The sequence below is a fragment of the Chelonoidis abingdonii genome, chromosome 8 (assembly GCF_003597395.2).
Source record: "Chelonoidis abingdonii isolate Lonesome George chromosome 8, CheloAbing_2.0, whole genome shotgun sequence".
NCBI classification, from domain to species: Eukaryota; Metazoa; Chordata; order Testudines; family Testudinidae; genus Chelonoidis; species Chelonoidis abingdonii.
In genome coordinates this window covers 69,196,999-69,222,400 of record NC_133776.1, presented here as the reverse complement: position 1 = coordinate 69,222,400, position 25,402 = coordinate 69,196,999, and the positions used below count along the sequence as shown (strand labels likewise).

The window sequence follows — 25,402 nt, the reverse complement described above, 5'->3', positions numbered from 1 at the left end:
GGCCCTGCACTGTGTTCAGACTCTGCTAAAGTCTCGCGGCGCCAGATCTCCCTGCCACCTAAACCATGGCGCCTGTCCTTGTCTCCGGGCCAGAAGAAGCAACCCAAGTAGGTGCTGACTGCTGCTTGTTTGCTGGCTCGACAGCCAGCGACGCTTCCCTCACTGCATTTGGAGCCACTTCTTTGCTGGAGGGCACAGAACAACTAACGACTCTGGCGCCACAACGGCCATCGAGTCCGGTGCATGTAAGTTCTCCAGTGCACATTGCGGTTGAGCTGAGTCTGCCCTCTATGCCAGAGACCTTCTCAACAGCGCGGGACCTGATTGTGCTCACAGAGCCGACTCCTCTGCAGCTGGTGGCACCTCTGGTGCGGACGGTGTTGTCGAAGAGAAAATCGTCCATGATACGACCACTGTTGCTGAATGAAGCAGGACATCACCGGTTCCAATCCCGTTTGTGGTCCCAGCACCCACCACAGCATCGCTCGTAGTCCCGGCATCAATCTCGTTCTTGGTGCTGGTCGTACTCGCGATACCTCTCTGGCTTGTGGAGATCCGGATCACGGTACGGCTGGTACCGATAGGACTCCCAGCACCTCTCCCGGTACCAGTCAGAGTGGCACTCGTCCCGGAGCTGGTCCCGGCACTTATCTTGTCAGAGGTCACCATCGAGATCCAGATCAGGCTCCCGGTACCAATACGACCGCAGGCACCATCACTGTCTTGGTACCGCTTTGCATCACGCCACCGGTCCTTGGCACCACGGCACTGTACAGCACCGGGGGACTCAGCACCGTCACATACGGCACTGCCTTGGCTGTCTCGCTCTGCCTTGGGGTCGTCACGCTCACAAGGTGGTTACCATGCCCAGGATCAGAGTGAGGGTGCCGCAGGCCAGTGGCTGGAAGAAGGCCAGGACCCAGGACAGGAACCCCCCCAGTGGTCCTTTTGAACCCCCGGACCTACCATCAGGCCCAGGGGGCTCCTTTGGGGGCTTCCCCATTCTACCCCTTTGGAGCCCTGAGTACCGGAGGCCATGGAGTGGGGGGGAGGGTTCTGAGGCAACTGCTCCAGCGCCAATACAGGCCCATGCTCCTAATGTGGTGGACCTTGACCAACAAGATCCTCCACAAGAGGACGTCACACAGGATCTCTTAGTCCCGGGGATATGTTCCTCGTCCTCTCCTGATGAGGCAGTCATGGAAACTATGGTTTCGGGCCCTTCTCCTATGGACCTCCATGCCCACCAGGAGCTGCTCCGCAGGGTGGTGCACAATATGAACCTCCAGGTAGAGGAGGTGGTGGAGGTGGAGGTAGATGACTGTCCAGAGAGTCCCTCCCTGTCATATGGACTGTACAGGCCAATGCCAAGACAATATGGCAATTGCCAACCTCTATTCCACCTATAGCCAAAGGGGTGGAAAGAAAGTACTTTGTATCTTCAAAGGAATATGGGAATCTCTACAGCTCCCCCTGCCCCACTGTGCTCCCTTGTTTTGACTTTGGTCAACGAGAAGGAACGGCACGATCAGCAGGCCCCTGCGTCTAAATCTAAGGACTCTAGACACCTAGACTTGTTTGGGCACAAAGTGTACTCTGCCAGAGGCTTGCAGCTCAGGGTGGCCAACCAGCAGGCATTCCTGAGCCGATATGACTATAATTTGTGGCTCTATACGGCAAAATTCAAAGAGTTGGTTCCACAGGAGTCTAGAGAGAAATTTGGGGGTCCAATAGAGGAGGGCAAGAAGATGGCCAGAACCTCTCTACAAGCCTCTCTCCATGCGGCGGTCTCGATGGCTGGGGCCCTGGCCTGTGGCATAACCATGCACCACATCTCATGGCTGCAAGTCTCTGGCTTACCACCAGAGTTGCAACAGACCCTCCAGGACCTACCCTTTGATGGCTAGGGCCTATTCTCTGAAAAGACAAACTCAAGGCTGCAGAGTCTGAAGGACAACCAGGCCATCATGTGTTCACTGGGCATGCATACGCCAGTAACGCAGAGAAGGCCGCAGCCTCAGAGATCCTACCCTCCCCCTCAGCCAAGACGGAGTTCTTTAGAAGACACAGCCAAGGTGATAAAAGAAAACAGACTGGGCACCAAGCCGGTCAAGGCCAAGGCCCTTCCAAGCCATCAGCAGGACCTAAACAGAACTTTTGAAGGTGCACCTGAGGACAGAGCACCAGTGTCCATTCAGGATCCTTACCCGCCTTTCCAGAATCATCTCTCCCACTTCCTCCGTGCGTGGTCTTGCATAACATCAGGCTGTTGGGTCCTGCACATGGTGGAAAGGGGATACTCCCTCCAATTTGCTTTTTCTCCACCCTCCTTCCTTGTGCCTCTTCAGAGACCCTTCTCACGAGCACCTCCTTCTACAGGAGGTCCAATCACTCCTACGTGGGGGGGTGACAGAGGAGGTTCCAGGAGAGTTAAGGGGCAGGGGTTTTTAGTCCTGCTGCTTCCTAATGCCCAAGGGTTTTGGCCCATCCTGGACCTACGCAGACTCAACAAATTCATGATAAAGTTGACGTACCACATGGTCTCACTACGGACCATTATTCCTTCCCTAGATCCTGGAGACTGGTACACCGCCCTCGACATGAAGGATGCATACTTCCACATTGCGATCTACTGAGTGCATAGATGCTTTCTTCGCTTTGTGGTCAATCAACAGCACTTTCAATTCACTGTCCTTCCTTTCGGCCTGTCCACAGCCCCCAGGGTGTTTACAAAGTGCGTCGCTGTGGTGGCTGCTTCCCTTCGTCCACAAGGTTCAGGTGTTCCCATATCTCTATGACTGGCTTATTTGGGGTCGCTCCAGGGATCAGGTGCAGTCTCACATTCAGCTCACCATGAACACGTTCAATCAACTAGGCCTTCTGCTCAATGTCGCGAAATCCACTATGGTACCAACCCAGAGGATAAAATTCATAGGAGCAATCTTAGAGTCAGGCCTAGCCCGGGCACTTCTGCCTGGAGCACACTTCCAGTCCCTGGTGAACATCATCCACAGTGTGCAAAGATTCCTGACCTCATCTGTGAAAACATGCCCATGCCTCCTAGGACACATGGCCTCTTGCACATATGTGACCAGGCACACCAGACTGCGACTGCATCCACTTCAAGCCTGGCTATCAACAGTATACCGCCCAGATTGGGACAGCTTGAGCACAGTGGTTACCATTCTGCCAGGTCTATTAGCCTCTCTAGGCTGGTGGCTGGACCTCAAATCAGTGTGCAAAGGGATGCCATTTCGTGCCCAGCTGCCTTCCTTGTCACTAGTCACGGATGCGTTGTCCCTGGGATGGGGAACCCACCTCAGGAACCTCCATACACAGGGGCTATGGTTGGCAGGAGAGTTATCCCTGCACATCAACATACGGGAACTAAGAGCAGCATGCCTGGCATGTCTGTCGTTCCCAGGGTGCAGTCAAGGCCGCTATGTTGCAGTCCTCACAGACAACACTATGGCCATTTTTTACATCAACAAGCAAGGGGGACCCTGGTTGTCCCCCCTTTGTCAAGAGGCCACTCGTTTGTGGGAATTGTGCATAGCCCACTCGATCCATCTGGTAGCTTCGTTTCTCCCAGGAGTCCAGAACACCTTAACGGATCACCTCAGCAGTTCATTCCAGGCTCGCGAGTGCTCGGTTCGCCTGGATGTCATCTACTGTGTCTTCCTGAAGTGGGGCTTTCCCCTGATAGACCTGTTCATCTCTCACGAGAATTGGAAATGCCAGGTGTTCTGCTCTCTCAAAGGACGCTCTCCAGGTTCCCAGTTGGATGCCTTCCTAATACAGTGGAAGGATAACCTGTACTATGCCTTTCCCCCATTCCTGTTAGTCCACAGGGTCCTGATCAAACTGCACAGGGACAGAGCCCTCATGATTCTGGTGGCCCAGGCAGCTCTGGTACACACTTTCCTAGAGCTGTCGGTGGACACTCTGATTCCATTCCCGCTGTGGCCAGACCTGATCACTCAGGACTACAAACAACTCTGTCATCCTGACCTGCAGTCTCTCCACCTCACAGCATGAATGCTGCATGGCTAAATCAATCTGAGCTGTGTGTCTCTCACTTGGTTCAGCAGATCCTTCTGGGTAGCAGGAAGCCCTCTACCAGGTCCATATACTTAGCCAAGTGGAAGCGTTTTTCCTGCTTGTGCGCCAAGAATCATACGACCCCCCCCTGCAGGCATCAGAACCTGTCATCTTGGACTACCTCCCATCCTTAAAACAGCAGGGCTTGGTAATATAATCCATCAGAGTGCACCTGATAGCTATTTCAGCTTTCCACCTGGGTGAAAACAGGCATTCGGTCTTCTCCAATCCCATGGTTAGTAGATTTCTCAAGGGATTGGAACGCCTGTTCCCACAAATTCAACAGCCTGTCCTTACGTGGGATCTTAACCTGGTCCTGTCCAGACTCATGGGTGCCCCATTTGAGCCAATGGCTACATGCTCACTCCTGTACCTTTCCTGGAAGACAGCCTTCCTTGTGGCTATCACCCTGGTGAGGTGGGTGTCTGAGCTTAGGGCGCTCACACTGGAACCACTGTAAACGGTGTTCCACAGGAACAAGGTACAGTTATGACCCCACCCGGCCTTTCTCCCTAAGGTGGTGTCTGCCTTCTATGTCAACCAGGACACCTTCCTCCCAGTCTTCTACCTGAGGCCACGCGCGTCTCGACAGGAGCAACAGCTGCACTCCCTGGACGTTCAGAGGGCCCTGGCCTTCTACATCGAGTGGACAAAACCTTTTAGGAAAACGTCACAGCTATTTGTTGCTGTGGCAGATTGGATGAAGGGTCTTCCGGTCTCTTCCCAGCGCATCTTGTCCTGGATCACATCATGCATTTGTGCGTGCTATGACTTGGCTGGTGTCCCAACTATGCACCTTACTGCCCACTCCACACGGGCTCAGGCTTCATCCTCTGCCTTCCTGGCATACATGTCCATACAGGATCATCAGTACATATCTTTGCCTCTCACCATGTGATAGTACAGCAGTCCAGGGGTGATGCTGCATTTGGTTTGGCAGGTCTTCACTCTGCAACATCTCACTCCAACCCCACCGCCTAGGTAGGCTTGGGAGTCACCTAAATGGAATTGATATGAGCAAGCACTCGAAGAAGAAAAGACGGTTACTCACCTTTGTAACTGTTGTTCTTTGAGATGTGTTGCTCATATCCATTCCAAACCTGCCCTCCTTCCTCTTTGTCAGAGTAGCCGGGAAGAAGGAATTGAGGGGGCTCTGGGTTGGCGGGGGCATATATCTGGCGCCATGAAGGCACCACTCCAGGGGGCGCCTCAGTCGACCCCCTAAGTGTTACTAGCGTAAAAATCTTCTGACTATCGTGCACGCAGCGTGCACACACCTAATTGGAATGGATATCAGCAACACATCTCGAAGAACAACTGTTTCAAAGGTGAATAACCGTCTTCTCTGCACTGTGGAATCTTAGGAATTAGAGAGAAAAACAATCCATGTGGTCATCTAGAGTCCTTTACGGTGCAGAATTGTTTCTGAAAGTACCTTTCTTCATAATATCTTGTCTAGCACTCTTCCAGATGACTGAACCTCCCTTGCAAGAACATTTTTACCATTTAATGTAAGGGGTACTTACTGTTTCAAACCATATATAGATAGAGATCTACAAAGAATAAGGGGAAAATTTTGTGTTTGTGTGTGTGTATCTATATATAACCAAATTCCAGAAGTGAGACAAATGATTCTGCTACTGGAAGTACCAGAGTACACCAAAGAGGTGTAATATTTTAGGAGTACATTTTTTCTGTCATCCCCCGTCTGCAGTGCATGAGTAGATCTAGGCAGTGTAAAAGCTGTGTGAATGTGTAAAGCAGAGGTGGAGTTCTGGGTGACAGGACAAAGGCCCAGCAGTTGGAAAGACAGGATAAAGCAGGCATGCCGAAGGTCTTCTGAGAGATGCCTTGTGTGGACTGCTCTTATAAGCTACATGGAGAGAGATGAGATGGAGGATTCTGATGGAGAGGCCAAAGCAGCCAGCAGAGATGGTTTACTTCTGAGCCTTTATTTTGTACAACTGATTTGTGATTCTTCTAGAGAGATTACCCTTACCTATCATCTGAGAAACTTCCACAGAACTTCACAAAGCACAAAAAGTGTAAATCAACAGTCCTCCATTGAAGCTTACTTTAAGACTTACTCTTATCAACAGATGGCAAGAAAGTGGAATGCAGGAACTAAAGGTCTGTCTTGTTAATTCTTTTGGAAAAAAAGTCTTAGCCCATAATCAGTTTTCCAACTATCACAATTAGTCAATGCAGACTATATTGGAAGGACACTTAAATGAGGTTTAGGAATTACAGGTGAGTTATTTTAATTAATTTGGAAGAATAAAGTTAGTAGTTAGATTTACAGTCAGATTTTCTGAAATCTGAATAGGTAAATAAAACTGGTGAAAAGGAGATAGTTTACTGATTGTAAATCCTAGGACTAATTTGCTGTGTACAGAAATGTACACAATACTTAGTGTATACCAAATGTATTAATTTTCTCAAAAAGGCAGAGAAATACTTCTTTGTTTAATTAGAAAAAACACTTCCAAGTGGTCTCTTTGGTGTGTTTTATTTAGAGAATTGAGAATGGAAAAGTGCAAATAATTTAGAACTGTTCATGTTAATAAATATTGTAAATTATCACATTTGAAGAGGAGTGCTTGAGAGAAAAAAGTTAAGTTACAAATATCTGTTGTAGAAAGCATAATTTCTGCCTTACATTGTTTTTAAAATCGAAAAAAGAGGATAATCTGCAGATCATATAAAGCCTAAGGAAGGTGTTTAGCTGTCCTGGTCTGGTGGTTATTGATAATGCAGACTTCACATGTCTCTTGGTAAGTAGCCCATAAAACCTTTGGTAATTATCCAAAAATCTATCTGACACTTGAACTGACAATCAATTTTACCATTTGTAGGCAACTGTTAAAATCATATATCTAAAAAGTGGAAGGTTTAGCTGTCATCTCCATTATCAAGTGATTATTCATCAGTGGGAATGAGATATTAGAAATGGGACTCATCCTCTAGCAATATAATTAAATCGTACCCCCAAACTACTAGTCAACAAATTAAGTGTCCGCACTTCAGTGCATATGCCTTTCACCTATTGATCGCTGCCACACTCTTGAGGGAGTATGTCGGGGAAGGCTATGCTAGGATTTAAAGGAACATAGTTGAAGACCAGACAGTGAACCTTCCCTGGAGTGCCTAGTCAGGTCTCCGATCTTCAGCTATCGCTTATCTTTTTGTAAGGACCCTTGACCTTCTCCTTTCTGACTAGAGTTTAAAGGCATACAGTTCTCCCTCCCCCCACCATACATTGTGATATCCACAGCAAGCTAGTCTGCCTAACAACCAGCACCTGTGCTTACTTTCTTTCTGAAGATAACAAAGATTTTACCAGTAATCACACAGGTTTTCCGAAGCAAGCACATTTATTCTTAGGGCAAAAGCATTACAGAGAAAACATTTTAAAAAGTGATAAATTAACCTAACACATACTAAAAGCTTACCCTTGGTCACCCCTACCTGCAACGTCAGGCTCTGGTAGGCTTTCAGACCTCTCAACTGGGTTTGCTACCTTGGATACTAATTCTTGTCAGATCAAGGATAAAACCCATTTGGGATAATCCAGGCTTTTTTTTTTGGTCTAGTCTCTTGTAACAGATTATCACAAATCAATGGCCTTCTTCTCTGGCTGAAGCTTCAAAAGGCTGTGTTTTTGCATAACCAGTGCTGTGAAATTTGCATTTATCAACCCCTGCTGATTTTAGATTTCATAGACACCCCCCCCCCCCCAGTGAGCCAGGAACACAGAAATACATATCACCTGTTTTGATACACAGCTGTAGTATTTAGTATTAGCAAAGTACTTCAGTTATGTCTAATCAATAGGTCTACATACATGTACTTAAGTATTTTCAGGGCTGTGGCCATTACCTTAAAAAAATGTATAACTTCTTGTTTACTTAAATACACTTGAAAAAAATGGTATTGCAAAATAAATTGGATACTTGCAAAAGCAAATCTTAAGTTTGTTCTCCATTCCAAATTCTATATACAATGGGAGTTGTTGATGAGCAAAGACAGCAGGATTGAGGCCTTTATGGAGAAAATCATTTAAAAAATGAAATGGTTATGAACATGTTATGTTTATGTTCTGACAGTTTGTTCAAAAATGTTTAATGCTAATCACATAAGTTCAATATCAGAGGGGTAGCCGTGTTAGTCTGGATCTGTAAATGCAGCAAAGAGTCCTGTGGCACCTTATAGACTAACAGACGTATTGAAGCATGAGCTTTTGTGGGTGAATACCCACTTTGTCGGATGCAGACTCCAGGACAATCCTGGAGGGCAATCCTAATTTTGGTCTCAGCTTTTATTATATTTGTCATCTAATCCCGAACAGTGCACACAATCATAACTAGTTTTGTACAAATTTAAACTGCTGAAGAGTTGACTGAGAAGGCTAGGGCCCTAATCCTGCAAACTCTTAGGTACATGCGTATCTTTAGTAATGCAAGTGGTTCCATAGAGTCAGTGAGATTAGTAATGTAAATCAGTTTATACATACTAGTAGTTGCAGAATTGAGGCCTACATTATTTAGGAGGTAGTTTAAAGGTAAACTGCAATGCTTCAACAAAAGCTGTCCTAAACTCAGAAATAGCTTTTGGTGTGTTTTTTAACCCTTTCCTACCTCTGCAGAAAAATTCTATGTAACTTGCCCTCAATCAGTTGTCTGTAGAGCACTGGTTGTTCATATGGTGTTAACTCCCCTCTTTTGCCTACAGCTGTTGCATAGACTTTTCCTTGCAAATTTTGAAAGAGTTTAGATTTCTGTAAAAGCAGCTGAAAATTAGGAAGACCAAGCCGTAACAGCCTCTTCTGGGGCCACTGCTACATAGTAGGAAGAGAAAAAAAAAATAGAACCCTCTTCAAAGAGGTGCACGTCATCACAAGAAGAGTAGTACTTTATGTCTAGGAGAGCAGGAAGAGAGGTGGACAGTGTATCTAGGGCGTAGGGAAGAAATCACGATGCAGGGAAGCATTTGGAGGGGAAGAGTGGGGAATGTGACACAGAAGGAAATGAATTTGTTTTGAATATCATAAGAGTTTGCTCTTCATTTCCTTCTCTCTGTCACATTTCCTCCTCTTCCCCTGCAAATGATGACCTGCATCTTGGTTCTTCCCTATTCCTCTATGAAATTCTATAGGTAGGTTTACAGATTCTTTTGAAAGAATATTGTTTGATGTGTAAGTTATTAAGTTGTGTGATGTGTTTTACTCACACAGGCCAAGGAAGGGATAATATGGGCCTGAAAGGACAGTTAACCTGCCTCCTTATATCAGGAGAGCGACGGGCCTAATTAGAAATAAAGCTCAGCTGCGGGAGAGCAGGCCTTGTTGCCCTAAAGAATTGGGTAAGAGGAAAGAGGTAGAGGAAAAACAAAAAATGGAGGACAGGACGTGGGGAGTTACCTCTGTCTCTGAGAAGCAGCCTGAAGGAAGCCTGAGAAAGAGGAAGGAGATAAGACCAGACATGCTTTACCAGGGGTGAACTGGAGGACAAGTTAAATGTGTGAGGAGTGGTGGGCCTGTGTAATGAAGCTGCCTCTGGTGGAGCACAACTGAGAGTATCAATTCAGGACAAATTGCTTAGAGCAGGGCAGTTACAGCTTAGGGCTGGGTTTCCTTTACTATTAAGGCAAACCAAACCAGCCAAACAGAGGACTTTGGTCTCACCCCACTGGCTAACCAGAAGTCATACAATCAATTCCCTCAGACACCCCAATTTTTCAGTATCACCACCAGTGCAACTCCTTATGGGGATAAATGGTTATGGAAACCAATACCCCAGTAAAAGAAAAAAAAATGTTCTGCTGATCCCAAAGGACCAAGCCCCAGACCAATATACCAGTCAGATCTTACCCACAAATCACACTGTTACCAGTTCTTTAGAATCTAAAGGTTTATTCATAGAAAGGAAGAAATATAGATGAGAGCTAAAATTGATCAAAGTAATCAATTACATACGGCAAAGTTCTTGTTTCAGACTTGTTGCAGTGATGGAATAAACTGCAGGTTCAAATCAAGTCTCTGGAGTACAGGCACAGCTTGGATGGGTCATTCAGTCCTTTGTTCAGAACTTCAGTTTGTAGCAAAGTTCCTCCAGAGGTAAGAAGCAGGATTGAAGACAAAATGGAGGAGTTTCCAGGACCTTTTATATCCCCTGCCATGTGTTCTTACTGTGGAAAATCACAGTGGCAAGATGGAGTTTGGAGTCACATGGGCAAGTCACATGTCTATGCATGGCTCGTTTTTTTTACAGGTAGAGCAGGTGTTGCTCACATGCTACCTTGAACATCCCCAGGGAGGCACCTCATATGTGGAATGGAGTCTCCCAAGGTCCATTGTTAGTTAAGTGTGTTTTGACTGGGCACTTAATCTGAAGAGTCCCTTCTCAATAAACTGTCCAAATGCTTCACTGGTGCTACTTAGAATCAAACACATAGAGATACAAGTGCATAGTCAATATTCGTAACTTCAAATACTAAACTGATACACAAATACAGACAGCGTAATCATAACCAGCAAATTACAACATTTTCATAGACGATTTTTTGACCTCCTTTGTACAAGGTTTTGTGGAATTATAGGACCTTGGTTGCAACAATAATCTATACAGTCGTAATTCATGTCAATAACATTGCACTCCATCCCAGGATTGTTGTGTGGATGGAAGCACAGAAGGATAGTCTAAAACACCAGAGGTGTGCTTCCGACAGAATGATTGCCAGCTATGAGACAGTTTGGGCTGAAGATGTGATTGTGCTTATATTTTTGTTGGATTTTTGGTAAAAGACTCTGAGGCCACAGAAGGGGCTGAAGACTGTATAGTGGTCTGGCTAGAGGGCCAGATCACTCCTATGTTGAGTGTAGTCCAAAAGAATGTGGGGGAAACTGAGGTAAAAGGTGCTTCAATGATAAATCCAGCCAGAAGGCGGCATGTTGAGTCAGCAACTTTGCTAAAAGTTGTGTAGAGAAAATTCTATAAAACACGTTTGTTTTCATCCCTGTTCAATTTTATAGTCTCTCTCGCCATCCTCCACCCCTACCCACCTATTCCTGTCAGGCATTTAGGATAGAGAAGTTTTAAGTTACTTTTAGAAAGTTGTTTTCTCTTCTATTAAATCCTTTGACAGCTCTCGGTTTACTGAAGATATTTTACATAAACATTTACATAAGCACTGATAGTAGAAGTGGCATGCAAACCATGTACTTATCTCCCAGTCTCCCATATTTATGTAGTTGGATGAAGAGTAGACATTTAGTAGCAAAGAATATTTGAAAAACTAAGTTCATTTAAAGAGATACAGCCAACTAGAAATCTAGTCAATTAAATAGATATAGATATAGATATACATACATACAAACATGCTTTATGGTACTGAACTTGCCATTTTGTCTGTTTTTGAAATCATGGTCCATAATGTGTGGGTTTTTTTTAACCGTCTCTTGCTGATGTGTAAAAAATGCACATAAATGTATGGGCAAGTGACTGACCATGTAGGGGAAACAGTGAAACTTAGTATTCGTAAGTGCTGTCAAATGTACAAAGTAAAAATATTTAGTGATTTGTATAGTTTATCTTCAGTCTTCCAGTTACAGTATTTTTAGGTGTCATTTGTAACAATGGTAGGTAAAACTTTTTCAGAATGATGTTTGCTTTTCAAGTTGACATTTACTTCAACCTCTGTGATCCTAAATAGCCAAACCAAAAAGCAGATCCTTGAAAGCTTTTTACAAATGGCTGTGACGTGATGTATGGCTTCAAAACTCAACCAGAATGTTACGCATAAAGAAAGATTTTGATAAATTTCTCTCTTTCTGAGGCATAGCCCTGAAAATCAGAGAGTGCAGAAAATAGATGAATGATATGTCCGTGCCACAAGTTTTATGTTTTGTATGTATGAGATTTTAAATCACTCACATTCTTAACAATGTATATATTAGTATTGATTTTCCAATTTTGTGCTTTGCCATTCAACTGAAAGTTGTTCTTAATAAATTCCTATTGAGTATTGTGTTGCTGTATTGAAATTTATCAATTACACTATGCACACATAGATATCTCTCATAAATCTGAGCAATTTTAGAAAAAAAATCACTGTATTAAGAAAAATAACTTTGTCATAAAAATCAGTTATCCATATTTAAACTTAATAGCATTTAACCAGCAACTTCTTCTTTAACTATAGATGAACTGGGAAAAACTGAACAAAACTAGAACTGCATTAAATTAGTAAAGTGCATTGCAAGCCCTGTATACACAGGTGTTGCTGTGTTAAGATTGTAATGCTCTTGCACCATTTCATAAAGTTATTAAAGATGAGGGAGATGGAATTAATCTGATTACGCTCAGAGATCAGTTACTTACTGACCAAATGAAAATTACAATTAAAATTGCAATATGTTATATTAATTGGTGGTATATTAGCAGTTCCGATAGTGTAGTATTATCACTTCCATTCTTTAATTCTTTAATAATTTAATGATTCAGACTGACACATTTGCATAACTCTTAAAAATATTTCCAAACTGTAAAACTGTATTTATTTAAATAAATACTGAACTTAGTCTCACTTTTATTTCTTTCAGTTTAATGCATTTAAAACAACACTTACACTGTAAGCATTTCTGCCAAATTGCATGCTCATGTGGGGAGCATGGAGAAAGGGAGACTGGAATGACCAATCCTGATTGTATCTGAGCATGAAGCAGAATGGATTTGAATAGGATTCTTGTTTACTGCCTGGGGTCTTGGTGTGGAGCTCTTTAGAAAACAAGGATCTTATGTAAATAAATCCCCCTCCCTCACCCCCCTCCCCACAATGAAGACTTCCAAGATTTCCCTTTTTCCCTGGATTTTGCCCATGGGGGGCAGTATGTGTGATATTTTTATAATGAAATAATGAAAGACTTACTAAAGAAATTGCATACAAAGAAGTACATTAAAATATAATGTTATGGTCGCAAGGTAGAAAATGCCTGAATTAAAGCTTAATGTGTTACCTTAATTTGATCTTTTTGGGAATACATTGTATTAGAGATTTAATTACAAAATCATGTATTATTTATTCTACAAGAGTCATGCTCTATTTAGTGCATAGTCTAACAATGAATAAAGTAGAATATTGCAAGAACAGAAAGGATGTTCTCTTGTGTTAAAGACATTGGGCTGGGACATAATAGAAACATATTCTATTCTTTGCTTTGCCACAGACCACCTACGTGATAGTGGGCAGCGTTATTACAATTCACCTATGCAACAAAGCTAAATTTTCCAAGGCAACCTTAGTTCTGGCTTTTACTTACTTCTTAGTGCTTGACTTAACAACCTTCACTTTCTGTTAAGTCATTTTTGCATGCAGTTTCCTGCATCTCTCTAAAAAGGAATTAAAAAACAACTCCCCAAACCATAATTACCCCTACATGGACTATCAGCAGAGTTGGAACGCAGAATGTTTTGGCTAAAGGAGTAATTGGTAGCAGGTGCTATGGTGTTACTCTCTGTGGACGATTAAGTTTAAGGCCAGAAGGAACAGCCAGATTATCAGGTCTGACCTCCTGTATATCACAGGCCACCAACACCACCCAGCACCTGTACACTAAACCCAACAATTAAAAATAGACTAAAGGATTACAGACCACAGGTGAATAGGCTAGTCAGAGAACAGGAGACACTGAGGTGCCCCAGTGCCCGGAGTAGGGTTGCCAACTTCCTACTCACAAAGAATTGAACACATTTGCCCTGCCCCATCCCTCCTCTGAGGCCCTGCCCCCGCCCCCCACTTCATCCCCTCTTCCCTCTGCCGCTTGCTCTCCCCACCCTCACTGAGTCACTCATTTTCACCGGGGCGTGGGAGGAGGTGAGGGCTCCAGCTGAGGGGTGCAGGTTTTGGGGTGGGCTGAGGAATTAGGGGTGCAGGTGAGAAGTGGGGCAGGGGGGGTTGGGTGCGGAAGGGGGTGAGGGACTCCATCTGAGGGTGCAGGCTCTGGGGTGGGGCTGAAGTGAGGGGTTTGGGGTGCAGGAGGATGCTCCGGTCAGGGACCGAGTGGTGTGGAGAGTGGGAGGGGGATCAGGGCTGGGGCAGGCAGTTGAGACACGGGAATGATCAGGGATGCAGGCTCCAGGCAGCGCTGATCTCAGGTGGCTCCTGGGAGCAGCAGCATGTCCCTTCTCTGGCTCCTTAACGGGCCAGGCTGCTCTGCATGTTGCGCCATCCATGGGCGCCACCTCTGTAGCTCCCATTGACCACAGTTCCCAGCCAATGGGAGCTGTGGAACTGGCGCGTGGGGCGGATACAGTATGTGGAGTCCCCTGGCTGCCCCTACTCATAGGAGCCGAATGGGGGACATGCCACTGCTTCTGGGAGCCGCGCAGAGACAGGTCAGGCAGGGAGCCTACCTTAGCCTCACTGTGCTGCCAACCAGACTTTTAACGGCCCGATCAGCAGTGGTGACTGGAGCCACCAGGGTCCCTTTTCGAGTGGGCGTTTTGGTCAAAAACCAGACACCTGGCAACCCTAGCCCAGAGGCATCCATTTGCCAGTTTTGTGCTCAGCTTTTTTTAATGCAGCCATCAGTGTTTTGAGAACTGGCTATCCTGGTTTCTCTTCCTGGCTATGGAAGGGAGTGTTTACAGATAGCACAGCCTAGCACATGCATTCAGAAAGGGAAAGGAGTAATTAGAGGCTCCCCTTTATGAAGTGCAGCATACCACCTGTTTGATGAGCAAATTCTGCTAGCTAACGCTTTGCCTGCTACTCATCTGTTTTCTCCCACGTTCCCATGTGGGAACATTTTGGATGAATCACTTGTACTCCCAGAAATGCCTGGAGTGAAAACCTGGAGGACACTAATGAGGGCTCTGATAGCGGAGGGACAGTTCTTACTTCTGCCTACTCTGCTGCATTTTGGCAGTAATGATGTGTTACTAAACTGTGTTTTCATATGTTTGTTTTTGTTTTTGTTTTTACTTCCCTTAAAATAAGATCATCTTTACTGAGCACATTTCAGTAGGTATTTATTCTAATGTTAATGTACTGTAAATCTGCTTCAAAGTTCTCTACAGTGAGAAGTGTAAAGGGAATGAGAAAAAAAAATCTTCTCATCTGTCACTATTTTCCTTGTCTGTCATCTTAAAAAAAAAAAAATCAGTATTATATTTCAAATGTAGTTTTTATCTTACAGCCCAAATAAGACGTTTCTCAGTTTGAGAAGACAATGACTAAATCTCAGCTGTCCATGTTTTTTCAGCAAATACCCAGCTACAGAGAAAAACCCTTATATTGATCCTTGACTTACACAGTCTTTTTTCCATTCATTGACTATTTAACATAATGCAGCATATATCTATGGCTCATTTTTAAACTTACTTCGTCATCTAAAACTTTCCTTATTCAGTGTCCAGTTCATCCCTGTGGAAAAGGCTATCCCAAGATTGTGGTATGTCAGTGAGTGAACTTAATTTGTGCTTAGCTCTTGTGGCTTTATTGTGTGCAATGATTTAATTTCACCCAGAAAGCAGTTATAGTATATCCAAAGAAGCAGGCATGCTCGTTCTGTGTTTGTGTGTGTGCACGGTTGGGTGCAAGGCACTCAACCTACCTTAAATCTGAATCTTGGTAGGAGTACCAAAAGTAAGTGTTGTGTACCACAGTCTTACAAAATATGAATCTCAGAGCATTATAGCATGGCTCAATCAAACCAGTTTTTACTGGAACATTACCATATATTACTAATATTGCACAAGAGCAGCGTTTCCCAAACTTTTTGGGGTACGGAACACTTTTTAGTCTATTACGGAACACTTATAATATTATTTTGTAGTTGTTTGGTTTTCAAGTTAAAAATTGTGTTATTTATGCTCAAATATATTTTATTTTATAAAACAAAGCAACAATACAAATTTAAAATAACTCGAACTAACAGTTTCTAACTGGAAAAGACACATAAAATAGTACAAAAATCAAGTGCAAAAGTCTTTCACGGAACACCTATTCACATCGTGCTGAACACAGTTTGGGAAATGCTACACTAGAGCAGTGAGATAGGGAGGTCATAGATTTAATTTTATTTAAACTCAACTCAAAAATGGCTACGCTATTTGTTTCTGATCAGAGGTCAAAAATCACTCTCTGGCAAAGACAAGACTTTGAAAATTTCAGCTTAAGAGAAGAAAAGTTCTGAGAGACTGAAAACGGGCCTTAGAATGGAAACCGTTAGAAAACTTTGTTACTAATGTTCCAGGCATACTGATAATTACTTGTTTGTTTCAGTTCTTTCATAGTTGTTTAGAAAATGCTTGATAAATTGTCACTGAAAGTAAAGGACTGTTTTTTGTCTTATTGCTTGCCTGTTGCTGGTAACCAGTTGGATTACCTATAGTTAAGGCTACGATTTAGTCACAGAGGTTGTGGAAGTCACAGAATTAGTGACTTCCAGTGACCTCCATGACTTCAGCCTGTAGTGGTTGGGAACTGCAGGATCTCTACTGTCTGTGGGGGCAGGGAGCTGTGGGGTACCCCTGGAGTCTCTGGCGGCCCCCTGGAGCTCCAAGCCCATGGATGGTGGGGTACCCCACAGCTCCTGGCTGCCATGGGTGGTGGGGGAACACGAGCTCCTGGAGCTCCAGGCGGCGGGGTACCCTGCAGCTTCTGGCTGACATGGGAGGTGTGGACACCCCACAACTCCTGACCCCCATGGGCAGCAGGGAAACTCCGGAGCTGCAGGGGTATCCTGCAACCCCTAGCTGCTGCGAGTGGCTCCAAGCTCCTGCATAACTGCCCCACTTCAGGCAGTGTGGGGATCCACACATCCCTGTTTCATGAGGGATATTTTTAGTAAAAGTCACCGACAGGTCACGGCTTCCATGACTTTTTATTTTTTGCCCATGGCCTGTCGGTGACTTTTACCAAAAAATATCCAAGACAGAATCCTAGCCGTACATCTGAAGCATAGAACAGAACACTGAAGATAATGGAGACAATGGATTAAATGTAGCCATTGTGGAATGCCAGTCAGTCGAGTTCCACTTGGGATTAATTCAGACATTTTTCCTATGTAGGACTTCAAGACTGAGTTTCATGTTGTTTCATTTTGTGGGTCTTAACTTGTTAAATAGTAACAATTATAAAGAAAAAACAACCTGAAAATAATATTTATTTGATATGTTCTTTGCTCTGTTACCTAACTGTTATAAATGCCTTGAAGAAGGTCCATTAAATAAAGATATTATATGCCTTGCAAAAGGTAAAGATAAACTTCATTAAATCAGTCTTTTCACTGTTTCCATCTGAGCAGCAGGAGTGCCTAGACAAGTAGATTTCATTGCATGCTTTCTTTTTTGCTGCCATTGGCAATCCTTAAATTATATTCAGTCATCCCAGTAACACTTAAGAGAACTCAGTTGATCAGCTTGGTGACACACAGTACTGTCCAAGATCTTTAACAATATCAGACTAGAGGAAGGTGTTAAGTAGTCCAGTAAAATACCAATACAGACTTAGTGTAATATTGTTATTAGTGCCACAGAACACAGCTCTGATAGTCTGAAGGGAATAGAATTTTTTGACCGTTTGAACTACCTCAATTTTACCTATTCTGTGATATTGCAACACAGAACATAAACCTTTATTTTCTTGTTGAAGCATTTGAAGAAATAATTAAACTTAGTTTACTTTTAAAATTTAATAGTTCAGAAACTGAATTTAGGGTTTGTTTTTTTTTAACTGGAAAAAAAATCTTTTGTGTATCTGGTGCAGTAAGACATTAATACATGATTTATACTGCATACCATTACTGAACATTCTTTGGTCTTTAATAACCAAATCAGTATGAATTGAATTGCTTTCTAATTGCCTAAACATCCTATATTTTTAAAAGCCTGTTTATGGAGTGTACTCATTCTTAACAGGGTAAATCCTTAAAGCTGAAAGGCCTGCATTAAAATGAATATCAGTGGGGCAAGCCTTTCATCTGAGGATTATAGAATTATAACTACTAACAATTTACAGAATGAGACAACAAACTGGAGATTTTGTGCACATATTTATGTATTCTTTTAAAGTAAATCCTTCATTTCATTTGCAGGATATGCTGTAGCTTAGTCTGTATTAGACAAAGCACTAGATGTCAAGGTGGGTTAAAAAGCATTTACAAATTCATCTGTGAATAGTAATGCTCATCTATAAAAAAAAAAGTCTCTGAAAGTAATTATGTGCATTCTGTATCTGCATTATTCTGTGCTCTTAGTATCTTTGCAAGTAAGTAATAATTACATCCCCTATATGGGCCAAATCTAAAATAAATACACACAAACACATTTGAGTTATACCTGCGTGGGTGGGATACGGAGAGACAAGGTAGGTAACATCATAACTTTCATTAGACCAACTCTGGTGGTGAGAGAGACAAACTTTCAAGCTTACACAGAGCTCTTCTTCAGGTCCAAGAAGCGTACTCAATGTGTCACAGCTAAATAGAAGGTGGAACAGACTGTGTAGCATAAGTATTTATAGTTGTATGTAGTGGTCAGAGGGTTATAGATTGTGAGACCTCTGTGGATGATGATTTGTTTCTTGCATTTTTAGAGGAAGTAGATGCCACTGTTATGTTTTGCTTCCCTTTTCTTCACATTTGGAGTTAACAAAATTTTGCCATCTGAAATAGAATCTTTCACTGTTAGGTGAAATACAGAAACTCTGAGCTGAGACTCAAATGCATCGTCTGATGATTCCCTTGGATCCTTAAGGTTCTTCTTTAGACACCCAAATACATACACACAGGAATTATCATGGGAGTTGGCCCTCAAATCAGTGGTTATCTGGAAATTTGGAGAGAGTCCATGTCCCCTACTTGTTCTCATTGAGTCTGAAGAATCCCCAGGAAGCTCCTGTAGAGACATTTCCATTGGACAACAGAAAGCATGATGAGATATTGATACTACTTCCTCTCTCATTCTCCTGCTAGCCATCCAGTCTGGATCTCCTGGGCTTTTTGCCTCTCTTTTTACAGAAGAGGGTGGGGGAATTGGGAGGGGGCCATTTTGTTCTTAATTTCAAATGTTCTGTCAAACACCAACCAAATAGGTTATGAAACACTAACATAATTCCACCTTGATTGATTAATTATGTATTGGATTTTGCTTAAATGAGTAATTGGGATTTATGATGGGAAGAAGTTTCATTAACCTCTCCCTTCAGGCTTTAAAAGAGAAAACATGGATTAGGGGGCACTGTATCCCAGAATACACTCAGCACAAGGATTGCTTTAGGTGTTAGAATTCATTCAGAAAGGATAATTGAATAACTTATTCAATTTCTAACAATATTTTAACTTCTAGAGTAACAATGTTGCAACATTCAGTCCTCATCTTAGTGTGGATCATCTCTGCACTTCATATTGAGAATTACTGACATTGAAACGGATGTGCAAAACCACACCTCTCTGTATTCTAAAACAAAATTAAAGATTTATGGAGTTTGGATTTTATATGATCAACATTGTTTTAGAAACCACACCAAGTTCAATATAAAGAAAAATGCTTTGGAGAATCGTAGCAATTGTTAATTTAATTCACAAGTTGGCAACATAGATAACTTTCACTAAAATCTGTAATTAAGTGAATTAAAATAAATCTGAAAGTAGATTTAAGAAAACAGCTTTATAAAGCTAAATAATACATTCTTTCCTTATTTCTTTGCTCTCATCTTTGCAGATTAGAGATACTAAATCATCAGATCAAAAAACAACACTCTTGCATTTTCTGGTTGAAATCTGTGAAGAGAAATATCGGGACATCTTAAAATTCACAGATGAACTGGAACACGTTGAGAGTGCAAGCAAAGGTAAGCATGTAGATCAGATACCTAGAGTAGTTTTTGTCTGTATTGGTATGGAATCTCTCAGGACATTTAATTTTAGATTGTAGGATTACGTAATCTCTAAGCATTAATAATCCTCATGGATTTTTCTTCTTCTGATTGTGTATTGACCTGGGAAAAGGTACAGGGAGTGGTTGCTTTGAAGTGGTGTGAGGTAATACAGCACATTACAGTGAAGTACTTTGAACTTCACACAAGGGGTTTCATAATTTCAGCATCCCAATAACGTTCAGCTCCCCATTAAGGGGTTTAAAGACTTGCTTTATTGTTCACATAAAACACTTCAGTCTCTGCTCAGAGGTAACTGCTATAATTGTGTTACACATTTATAGATATTTTGTTCCATCTTACAAGTCTGTGATTTTTGGTGCTATAATCAAGGAAACAATATGGGCTACAAAGACTTCGTTGTTGTTTGTTTGTTTGTTTTTGTGTTTTGCACTGTTCAGTACTATCACATTTATAAGTATCTGTGCTTCAAAAAGATACCAGAATATAAAAAGGCTGATTATGCGCTCTATCATTTTCCCAGTAAAACAGATAAAAGTACAGGTCAATTGTTGTTTGTACAATTTATTTAATTAAGAAACAGTTTCCACTGGAACTAAAAAAAAAAAAGCTCACATTTAGTCCAGCATCTTTAAACGATTTATCTTTACAAAATGTAAATGTTAGGTCACTTGCCTGGTTTTTAAATGGCAAAATTTTCCTGAAAGATTCTTGCACCCTTTAAATATTGGGTCAAATGCTGAGGTGCTATAATCAGTGGAAGTTTGCTCGAGGGAAAAACTGTGTAAGGAACTCAAAGCTTGACCCTGACTGAGTCTGTCTTGTATGTTAATGCCCAATATTATCATCATTTAACATGAAAACTATTCCAACCATTTAACTAGGGATCATTTCAAATTGTAACTTGCCTCTGTGGGGCACAGTTGTGCAACCCTTTCTGCATTTATGTATTGTAACTCATATATCTGTCAATGCTGGTAAGATTGGGCCATAACCTTGTGCTAAAAACAAATATTCAAGAAACCTTCATAAGGCTAAGTCTCAATGAATGCTATTTAGGTTTTTAAGTTACTTTTGGGAGGGATAGCTCAGTGGCTTGCGCATTGGCCTGCTAACCCCAGGGTTGTGAGTTGAGTCCTTGAAAGGGCCACTTAGGGATCTGGGGCAGAATCAGTACTTGGTCCTGCTAGTGAAGGCAGGGGACTGGACTTGATGACCTTTCAGTACTGATAGCACAGTCATAGGGTCAGGTGTGCTTTAGACCTCTTTTAGTTCCTGTCAAATACACAGGTTTTGCTACTTTCCCCCCTTATTGCCTTACAGTGGTAGAATGGATCTTTGGGCTGGAGCTTTTATGTTTACCAGCTAAGTTAACCCAACAGGCCCAACTCTCTTCACAGTGGTGTTCTGGCACCACTGAAGCACTGTGCTCTGCACTCCTCCCCCACTCCCCATAGTTTGGTGGCAGGGTTAGAAAGCAGCCTTGGGGCAGGGTTAGAGGGCTGATTATAGTGACTCAAAAACAGCATCTTCAAACAAAGTATGATTTATTCATGGAAAGATACACAGTATGCAGGGTAAAAAGCCAATACAGGCTTATGCTCATATTTCTCTTTGCCTAAACTTTAATCTTTCCTTGCAAGCTTTGATACATTCTGTTCAGTCCAACTACTTCCATCTCTGGGTTGGTGATAGAGACCCTGTTTTCTGCAGTTTCTGTGCATGTTCCTCAGTATGTCTCTGTCAGTCCCTAGAACAGCTGCTGACAACCCACTCAAGTTCCCCACCCCATCATCCCCTCACACTTCTTACCTAGATCACCATCATTACGATTTATGTAACCCCTTGGATCCCAGGTTTCTGGAAAGAGAACTTGGTTGGAGTCAGGGAAGAGTATTCCCCAATGTATAGCTTACATATTGTTTCCATAAAGATCCTTGGTGTCCTCTATTTTGTTCCCTTACTAAAGCCTTTTTTGATTGACAGACAGTATGGAGTTGTGAAATAATGTTGGCTTGATTGCATAAGAAATGCTGTTTTCTATAAGAAACAAAAGTTAAAAGCTGAAAACTTCGATGACCCTGTATTTTAAAAGCCCTTTTTATTTTATTGCCAGCCACTGTGGTCTTTATAATGAATTAGTCTGTCTCTTTAACTATTTATTATATGTATTATAGTTAAAACTTAATATACTTCACAAAAATTAATTTAGAGTTTATACAATGTCTGGTTTGAGAGCACTGAAAACTGAAATCTCATACATCCATGGAAGAGATGGAACATTAGCAATGATTGTACAAGGTTTCCAACACCACTGTATTCAAAGGTATTAACTCTGGCCCACAGGGACCATCCTTAGGGCTTTTAACAATTAGAGAGTAATTCATTCTCCATATTTCATATAAACCTTGACATCTAATGACTATACTGGAAGAGTTCCAGTTATTCACAAGGAGGTTGTGGGCATGTGTTAGGAAATGCACTGGAACCCAGAATTCACTAATTAATAAATGTACATAGGGACACAGGAATTGCCATACTGGATCAGAACCAATGGGTCGGTTTGGTCCATGACCTTGTCTCTGACCATAGCCAGCACTAGATGCTTTAGAGGGGAGATTAAGAAACCAATTAGTAGAATGTGTGGGTAATTCTCTCTCCCCCCTGTATTTCCGCCCCCCACCACCACACTTTAGAACTAATTTTAATCTTTAACAGCTAAAGACTGGCTTAAACCTTGCTGCATAAGGGTCAATCCTCCTTCCAGAATTTGTCAGCATTAACAATAGTAACTCTGAGGAGTCTTGTTATCCAATCTCTTTTTGAATTTTGCTAAACTATTAGCCCCTACACCATCCTGCTTCCTGTGGTAATGAATTTCATAGTCGTGTTTTGTGAAAACATATTTCCTTGTATCAGTTTTTAAATGGTCACCTTTTCAATTCGTTGAATGTCCCCCTGTTTTTGCATTATGGGACAGTGAGATCAGAATTTCCTGATCTACCTTCTCTATTCATTTTATACTATATTCATTATTATGAATTAATTCATTATTTTTTCATATCCCCTATTATTTGTGTCCTAAACAATCACTGTCTTTTATTTTCTTTCCATCTGAGAGTTTATACCGCTAATAATTCTGGTTGCCCTTCTCTAAACCCCTCTAATTTTTCAATAAAATATTCTTAAAGTATTCTTAAAACAGTTATCTTAGTCTTATAGAATCAAAAGGTGCTGCCAGTGTGAGTTTTGAATTAAATACTTTTTTGGCCATTCAAATATTTAAACTGACATCTGCCAAAGGCAGTGTCTCCTAGATACTAGACTTTTAGAATCTATAATAAATATGGTCCATACTCTTGGAAGATTAGGAATTTATGTTATAAAAATTAGTCACAGTACATAGCAATATCATGAAAACTGCCTAGTGAGTTGTATTCATATTGCTTCAGGGGAAATATTGCATACATTTCTTTACTTCAGTAGTGTACAAGCTGATTGCCCAGAAAGCTTCCAACTAAACTGGTCACTGTCCATATTAACTCTAATATTAAAGAAAACTCACTCACTCACTTTCCACAATCCAGGGTAGGCAAGGTGATTTTTAAACAAATACAGTAGGCAGTAATCCATGTTCTAAACAACCTAGCCAAGAGATTGCCATTTTCTTACAGCAGTGTTCATTTTACTATAGCCTGCTGTTATATGCTAGCAACTTTTTTGCATCAATTACAGATTCTAATAAAATGTGAAAAATGCTGCCATAGGAAGCTACCAATTTTGTATTATCAGTTGAGAACTTGTACTGTAGTTACAGGGAAACCAAAGGAGAGTTATATGTTATATGTCTTGCACCTTTTTTGCATACAAAAGACGAATCTTATGACAACAAAAATCCATTTGGGCTGAATTTCTAAATCTGGAAGTGAGGGTTTAGAAAAGGGCTAGGAGGAGTCTTAACTATAACCACTAGCACACTTTAATATGCTGTATATGCAGTTCACTTACTCATATTAGTCATGTTATGTAACAATTACACATTGCATTGACTAAGAATAGCCACCTCTTTTAAAATGCATTCAGTGTGAGATGCAAAAAGCATGTTTTCTTCATAAATGATCATTTTGTTTTCTTCCTTCTGCATTTGCTGTGCCTATATTGAGACAACAGTCTTCAGTGGGGAGCTCTGATTAAAACTCTTGGCCCAATGTAGCCCTCTATGTTCTGTTCTGTACTAAGTGTGGTTTCAAAGAAAAAATATGGTAACAATGTATCGTGCATTTTAGTGAAGGACATTTGATTATGTTTTTAGTGCTCATTGTTGGAAAAGTAGAAGATCTGCAGCTTTTGTCTGTTTGAGAAAGCTAATTAGGGGCATGCTGGGAAGAGCACCTACTCTGTGAGTGAGTGAGTGAGTTCAAAGCATGAATGAGACAGAAACAATATGTTTGTATATCAGTTTCTGTTCAACTTTCATCTGCATGTATACGTCACACCTCTGCAGACCACTGATCCCGTGAGGTGCTCAAATGCAGATGAAATAGAAGCAAGAACAGATCCATGATTCATCTTTGTCTGTGTAAAATGCACAGTCTGTGTGGTACAATAACTTGAAAAAGTGAAAGAGAAGACTTTCTGCAGTCAGGGTGGTAGGATAACGTTTTTGGAAAGTGATGGGTACTAGCAGTATTTCAACATTATTAAAACTATTCTCTCAAATTTGTGAAGCCATGTTATACTGACAAGTGCTCATAAGAGTTCTGTGAAAAGGTGCTTGAAAAATTCCATGTCCACTGAAATTCTCTTGCATTTCTTGTAGTGGCTCCTGAAGCCTTCTGATATTTCTTTATGTTATCGTCCTTTATCTGAGTTCTCTCATATCCCACTGACAATATTTCAGATCATTATTGAAATACAGCATCTTATCCTGTATCTGCATTCCTTAGGACAGGATCTATGTCAGTGTGCTCTAGGGCCAAGAAACACAGGTACTTTATAATGCTTTATGCCCAGCACATTCCGAGTTTTCTGGGCAAAATTTTAATTTCTTACCAGTTGCCTGTGGTTATTTTGAGAGGATTTCCTTTAGCTATTGGCAGAGGACATGAAAAGGCTTTTTTGATGTACAGTAGAACCTCAGAGTTACAAACACCTTGGGAATGGAGATTTTTACTAACTCTGAAATGTTCATAACTCTGAACTAAACATTATGGTTGTTCTTTCAAAAGCTTACAACTGAATGTTGACTTAATACAGTTTTGAAACTTTACTATGCAGAAGAAAGATGCTCCTTTTAACAATCTTAATTTAAATGAAACAAGCACAGAAACAGTTTTCTTGTTTTGTCAAATCTTTTTATACTTTCCCTTTATTTTTTAAATAATGTACATTTAATGCAGTACTT

The 25,402-nt window shown here is 41.7% G+C and overlaps 1 protein-coding gene across 1 annotated transcript in view; it reads left to right on the top strand.

Annotated features, from left to right (window-relative positions):
* The window catches only part of DIAPH2 (diaphanous related formin 2), an 854,113-nt gene that overhangs the window by 393,843 nt on the left and 434,868 nt on the right, over window positions 1-25,402 (top strand). Inside the window, 1 exon segment of the mRNA XM_075068735.1 lies at window positions 19,824-19,953. Within this exon segment, the coding sequence (XP_074924836.1) occupies window positions 19,824-19,953 (130 nt within the window).